The sequence below is a fragment of the Coffea eugenioides genome, chromosome 10, assembly GCF_003713205.1.
Source record: "Coffea eugenioides isolate CCC68of chromosome 10, Ceug_1.0, whole genome shotgun sequence".
NCBI lineage: Eukaryota > Viridiplantae > Streptophyta > Magnoliopsida > Gentianales > Rubiaceae > Coffea > Coffea eugenioides.
In genome coordinates, this window is record NC_040044.1 from 8,463,155 (window position 1) to 8,470,258 (window position 7,104).

The following is a 7,104-nucleotide window of genomic DNA, read 5'->3' on the forward strand; positions in this document are numbered from 1 at the left end:
TTGTGCTCAGAAGGAATGTCTAACCTCCTCAAAAAAGCTGAAGAGAGCAAGAAAATCACAGAATGAAGATTAGCAGGAGAGGTCCATCAATCACTCACTTAGTTTTTGCTGATGACTCTTTAATATTCTGTAAAGCGGAGGCCAACCAAGCTAAGGAACTAATGCACCTTTTAAAGATGTATGAGGACAGTTCAGGTCAAGTGGTCAATATAGAGAAGTCCTCAGTTTTCTTTAGCAAAAACACGGCTGATGCCAAGAAGGATGAAGTTTGCAGGGAGCTGGGAAAAATTCAGAAAGTCAGCCAAGGGAAGTACTTGGGGCTCCCAATGGTGATCACTAGAACTAAGGAACAGGTGTTTGGGTTTGTGAAGGAAAATTGCCAAAAAAGAATTAACTCCTGGAAGAACAAGTTCTTGAGTGCTGCAGGAAAAGAGGTATTACTTAAGGCAGTGACACTGGCGATGCCTACTTACGCCATGTCATGTTTTAAGCTGTTCTCCAAATTGTGCAAAGACATTAGCAGTATGATGTCCAGATTCTGGTGGGGGGAGACAGAGGGGAAAAGCAAACATAATGATGTTCTTGGAAAAAAGTGACACAAGATAAGGAAAGTGGAGGTCTGGGTTTTAAGGACTTGCAGTGTTTCAACAAAGCACTATTGGGGAAACAGGTGTGGAGGCTATTAACAAGACCAAACTTATTAGTGAGTAAGGTTCTCAAAACCAAATACCACCCCAATGAGTCAATTTTCAGATGTAAGGTGCCTAAAACATCCTCATGGATCTGGCAGAGCATGATGGGAACAAGACAAGCGGTGGAAGAAGGAACTTGAAGGAAAATAGGAAATAGGAGAGGTACAAGGATATGGGATGACAAATGGATACCAGATAATCTACAAGGGAAGCCAACAACTGTGAAGCCGCAAAGCTGTAATCTCAACACAGTGGACCAATTAATCTCTAATTTCAGGTGGAACAGACCAGTGGTGTTCAGGTTCTTCAATAGTGAAGACGCAAACAAGATATTAAAGATCTCTTTAAGTCTAACAGGAAGAGAGGATAGCAACTTTTGGATACATAGTGGGTGTGGACAATACACTGTGAGGTCTGCACACAAAGAACTGAACAAGAAGCAACATCAGGAGAGGAGTGGCCATAAGAGGGAGGATAGCCCAAGCGAGAGTCACGAAAGTAGGCAAGGGTGGAAGCAGCTGTGGAAGTTGAATGTCAAACAAAAGCTAAAAGTCTTCATCTGGAAAGGCATGAACAATGCGCTACCAGTTAATGAGTTAATTTTTGTGAGAACTAAGATAGGAGATCCCATTTGTACAGGCTGTGGAGAAGAAGAAGAAACAAGAATCTTACATCAGAACTACAAATTCCCTGATAAAACGTTAAACGTGTTTTCAGAAAGAGTCACGTGAACCAAAATCTTAAAACAACTTAAAGACATGTTCAAAACTATAGTATATGACTTGTTAGCCTACATGATGTTACCTTGTAATCCATGCCCCCTGATGTAGAGAAATATGTTAAACAGTTCAAGCATTGTATCGAGCCTCAAGATAACTGCCTTTTACTAGACAGTTAAAAAAAATAGCAGAACAAGCATTGGAAAAATGGTATGGCAAAAAGGTTTGCAAGTACAGGCCCCCGCCCCACCCCCCCCCCCAAAACAAAAAAAAGTAGTTTCTAGGACAGTAGAAGTCCTATCAAACGAAGGGGGAAAACCGAACAAAGAATGAACATACAAAATTAAAAAACTTAGAGACCTGCTAAAATCAAGACAAATAAAAGCATGTGAAAGATCATTTAAAAGATAGGTAGTCAACTTGATTAAACATGCTACCACTGACAGAATGACACTACTACATTCTCCCAGCCAATAAGAAGTCAAGAAGAACTAAAAGAGAACTACATCTTTAAATATGGCCTCCCATCCTTATTCTCTCTCCTTTGAATAGAATATCTGGCAAATATCTAAGAGAAAAATACATATTGCATTACCTTGATGACCTCATGTCATCCTCAACTTTTACAAGGCAGGAAGATCGATGGTCTGCAACACAGTACCTGCAGCCTCGAGCTATCCTGCAGGGCAAACCTACATAATCGGCCAATTTCTGCATATAAACTTGTGGTTACTATAGTGGCCTTGCTTCCTGTATAATAAGATAAACAAGGTGACCCAGAAGCGCTAGGGACCCAGTAACTCAGGCCAGTAGGCACTTATCCAAACTAAGTTGCAGAAAGGATTACTTTTGTAATTTCAAACTAACTTTTCCCTTACATAACTATACTGAAATTTTCATCATTTACAGCACAAGAAAGCTAGCCAGCCAGACAGGACTATCTATATGTTTGAACCAAAATTAAATAAAATGTACAAGACGTTACTTGTTCAACAAGGTTTGGCATGAGTTCAATTTTCAACTATTTGAACCAGTGATGCCATGATCAACATACAGTAAGGAAAAATTCTGTGTCGAGTAATTAATAAACAAATACCTGAATATTCCTAAATAATCATGATATGTAAAGCATCTCATATGGAAACACTCTTCCAAATTTTTTACACATTATCAAAGAGAAGCAACTAAGGATGCCTACTCCCATGGTAAACTGTGGACAGTTTGTGACACTTAGGCACCAACCGTGCTCTTGGAAAAGTGCATTAGTACAATCATGTCCTAAGAGCATAAAGAATCTGATCTTTTAGCTTCACTGTTGTCATGATTTCTTCCTAGTTGTCGTATTCGGTTTCATTCCTTGTGCTGATACAGCAAAATAGCACTCTCTCCATAGATAATGTGAAGAGGACACATCAGCTATATTTTCATATACTTATTACCTTCTCATTCTTTTCATATAAAACCTAACAAGATTCTTTAATCATGAAAGTGGGGTCATTTTACCAAGTTCCTTCGACATGGTTCTCTCAAAATCCCTATACATTCAAATCCTAACCAGCCGCGTATATGGATTGGGGCCATTTAACCACTTAATCATTTAGTTTAAGAGAAATTTTCCTGGGGTAAATTAGAGTGCATTGAGTAGATACCTGGGGTAAAAGAAAATGTATAAGAGAAATTTTCTCCTTTTAAGAAGTCAAGAGTAGCTCCACAAAATTACCTTGAAGAGAATTGCTCGGTGCCTGCAAAGTCCCATGGATAAATTCCCAATGGGAAGCACTGTACATTTCTGCATATCTTTCAATCTCTTGCTCACAAAAGTCCAGCGCATATGAAGATCACCTTGCTCCATTGGAAAAGAGCCCCTTAAATTCAACAAACTTAATGGCCTTACAAAGAAGCATAAACAAGTGCAAGGTTGTCTGAAAGAAGAATTCAATACCTACCCCATATGGACAGCAACAAGTTTGCCGAGTTCGCCTACTAACATCAAAGTATTTTCTGCTGCAAAATACAGCTCTTTAGCTTTATCTTCTAGCTCCCTGAGCCGGGAGTCGCCACGCCGATCCACAAGAACTACCTCCATTGATGTATCAATGGGATCAACAGCTTTAAGTGCCATCAGAGACGGCAAACTTGTACCTTCCTCTACGTCATTGCACATCACCCACAAATATGGATTCATACCTAAAATGTTATAAAACCCATCTGATATCCTGTCCGTATATGACAAGCAACCATTGACCTGGAGATGGACAGGAACACAGTAAACAGAAGTGCTTGCGTAAGAACAAGCTAGCAGATTTGCACATGATACCATGATAGTTTAGCAAAATGAGGGAAAGGAAGGTAGAAAGTTTCCTGCTGTAAGAAGGCATCTTGATTTTGAAACTTGATTCCATTTGTCAAACGTACTGCCCATGTCTAAAATTCATATTTTAAACCAAAATATTTTTGCAGTCACTTATTATCAGTAAAAGCATATCTGCCCGGGGGTGTCACTAGAACTACTCTTTATCTCTTTTTTGAGCGAAAGCATTTACCCCCCGACACCAAGATGCAAGGTTAAAACACAGCATCCTCCTAGAAAGAATTAAAACCCCGTATGAAGTAACAATTAGTGGGAGGAAAACCGAAGCTTGATCATACGTCTTGGCCATCCTACTAAGAAAACATCTAAACCATCAGACCATGATCCATAAGCCTTTATAAAAGTAATTACTGGGACACAAAAACAGCCAAAACAACTGGGGAAAGGCCAAGTGAAATAGTTTATAACACTTTCGTATCAAATATTAAGGGCATAAAAAGGTACGACAAAAAGAAGAGAGGGTTACCCAGAGAGCATAGGATACAGTTTGTGCATCAGAAGTCACAGCACTCGTGCACTCTTTCAAAAGCATAGGCTCACTAGCAAGAGTGGCTTGTTCAGTGAGCCGTTTCGCAAGAGTCAGCTGCAAGTAATAACTCTCTTTAGACTTCTGCACCGTACTGTTCTTATTACCCCTTTCTTCATCCTCTTCCACCTCTTCAATTTCCCTCGTCCTCGTCGTCGAGTCCTTAACTCCAGTGCTACTAGTCCAATTTGCATCAAAAATCGTCGTCGTCCCACCGGAGAACAAACTTCCAGCATAGCTAGTACTCCCCAAACTCGACAACCTCTGCAACGAGGAAGGCCTCACAAACCCACTCTCCCTCCCAACACTATAATCGAAATTGCTCCCACCGGTCAAACAAAGCTGCCGGTCAAACACATGCTGATCTTTCTCCTGCGCTGGTAAATGATGGCCAACCTCGACCTGCACAATCTCCGGCGACACAGCCTCCGGTGCCGGCGGAAGCAACTGCTCATGTTCTTCACTTTCATCATCACAACCTTCTAACTTAATCCTCACGTGACTGTCTTTCTTTTTCTTCTCAGCTAACCAGTTGACAAAAGCCGCCACTTGCTTTCGGTGGATCTTATCACCCGTGAAACCATGTAGATGCTGCTTCTCCTTCTCCTCCTCAGGCTCAGATACAGCTGTATAAGAAACACGTGTAACCTTTTCACCATATCTATCACGACCAGTACTCACTGTGCCTGTACCTGTTGCTTTCGAATGTGCGGATTCATGAACACTTGCGGTGGCGCTGATTTTCTTCTCGTGATCTAAGAAAAACTTTGACGAGGATGGATCAAATTCGCGGTTGTCAGGAAATTGCCGTGGAAAAAAGTAGGTCGTCCGATGCGGCATTTTTTCACAATCCTCTCGTGATCAAAACAACAGCAACCAAAATCTCTCCTCCTCTTCAGTCTCCTATAATTATTACCCGTCTGTCCACAGACACACCTTTTTCCGCCTGTCTCAATCAAAACTAACTGCAACTAACTTTTCAAATGAAAATGACAATTCCAGAGCCTGGCAATTCCGTACAATCTGTCAGAAAATCTCCAAAACTCACCAACAACGACTAGCAAGTAGCAGCAACAACCGTTGATCAAGCATTTACAATCATCTCAATCACTTCAAAAAACCAAACAAAAAAACAAAGCAATTGCGCAATAATCAAACTCTCGAGTAAATGTACTTTTCGTATTGCCGGCTACGCCGAACTCCAACAAAATCGGCGAATTTGGTTGCAGATGAAACCACGCCATAGAGAAAAAAAAGGCAAGCCAGCTCAGGCGGTTGAATCAAAACTCGAAGCAAGAGGAGAACAGAATCTGAATTCTGAATCGGCAGATGTAAAGATGACTAACGGAAAAAGCTTTCTTTTTCCGATCTATCAGGTAATGGCGTAGTGTGAAAATTCGGATATAGATACAGACAACAATTTTCTGTATCTATATGCAGAGAGAGAAAGGGCGGCGAACGAAAGAGAGAGAATTGTGAGAAATGGTTATAATTTAAGTATTTTAAGCGCGGGTAAGACCGTAAGAGTTAGAGGGAGAAAGGGAAATCGGTGGGAAATTATTTTTAAAAAAAAAATAGAAATGAAAGTGGGGAGGGACGGGTGGGTGATAAAATGCGCCGGGGTGTTGAAAGCGCACCTACAGCTCTGTAGCACACGTCAGCGGAAGTTTGGAGGCGTATGCGAAATTGAGGTGGGTGCGTAATATTGTGCACCGCCGCGCAGGTTAGAAGGATATAGTCTTAAAAAAGTGCAAGTTTGTATATGCAAAATCCTAAGTCGGATGGAGGACTTGGGCCCGTGGGTGTCAGCATGATGGCAATCCTCATTGTAAAATGAAGCGGGACAAGTTGACTATGAGGCCCTTCTTGAATGCTGAGGGATCCGGATCTGTTTGGTCGACGAGAATACTGCGTTGATTAATTAGACAAGCAGACGAAGAAATTTTATCCAGTCCAAATACTGACAAATACTTGGCTCGATTGCTAATATTGGGGGCTTTTTGTTTTTGGCTCGATAGAAATATCGGAGGGTTTTCTTTCATTTTTTTTATTTTATCCGTTGGTGTGTGTGCAACTTGATTTCATTATTTGCATTCATTAGATATCTAAACTGTATATGAAGCTTGAAGAAGGGGTTTGAAATTAATATTAAAATTAACATTTAGCATCACTTTATCAACTTTCTTTTTTATTCTTATCAAAATTATTTTTACTTTAACTACTTATAATTATTTACAACTACTTTTACTTTTAACCATTTAAATATATATTTTTTTAACATAACTATCTCTAAATATTATAATTACATATGAAATTATTTTATAAAAAATATTTAAAAGATTAAAGTTTGCTTCAATAATAAAAATTTTATCTAAAATATATAACTATAAATATTATGTATTTTTTTATTGCGCACACGTTGTATCATGTATGTGCATTTTGCAATAGTTTGTGTTAATTAGGGAAGGCAGCCAGGCAGTCAGCTGCCCAACCTCGTTCCCAACTCCCCCAATCATTGCTGCTCCTGCTCCGCTCCATTGCCTCGACAAATACCTCGCCCTATTCTACTGGAGTATCATTTATTATCTTATATTTGATTTAACTTTTTCTATTTATATAGATCTAAAATAATGTTTTATTAATCATTCTTTTGAAGTTTTAGCAAAATACTACATCATTTTATCATAAAAACATATTGTTTAATTCATACAAATATATTTATATAATAACAGTAACACATACTAGTATTTATTTCATATTATACATATAAAAACATAAATAGATGTTATATTATAT

The 7,104-nt window shown here is 39.2% G+C and overlaps 1 protein-coding gene across 1 annotated transcript; it reads right to left on the bottom strand.

Moving 5' to 3' along the window:
- Positions 1–1,482: 1,482 nt before the first annotated feature.
- On the bottom strand, positions 1,483–5,148 carry LOC113750338 (probable serine/threonine-protein kinase SIS8). Its single transcript, XM_027294329.1, has 5 exons — positions 4,249–5,148; positions 3,358–3,656; positions 3,132–3,276; positions 2,007–2,122; positions 1,483–1,513 (listed from the first exon to the last, which is right to left on the bottom strand). The coding sequence occupies exons 1-5, from the start codon at positions 5,146–5,148 to the stop codon at positions 1,483–1,485; spliced, it is 1,491 nt and encodes a 496-aa protein (XP_027150130.1).
- Positions 5,149–7,104: the final 1,956 nt, after the last annotated feature.

Bases quoted from the DNA above. Each gene is read 5' to 3' on its own strand.
- LOC113750338 (XM_027294329.1), bottom strand. From the start codon at position 5,148: ATGCCGCATCGGACGACCTACTTTTTTCCACGGCAATTTCCTGACAAC. The intron at 3,277-3,357 runs GTAGGTATTGAA...GTTGAATTTAAG, and splicing joins CTTGTTGCTGTCCATATGGG to GGGCTCTTTTCCAATGGAGC. The intron at 2,123-3,131 runs GTAATTTTGTGG...GTTTATATGCAG, and splicing joins ACCGAGCAATTCTCTTCAAG to AAATTGGCCGATTATGTAGG.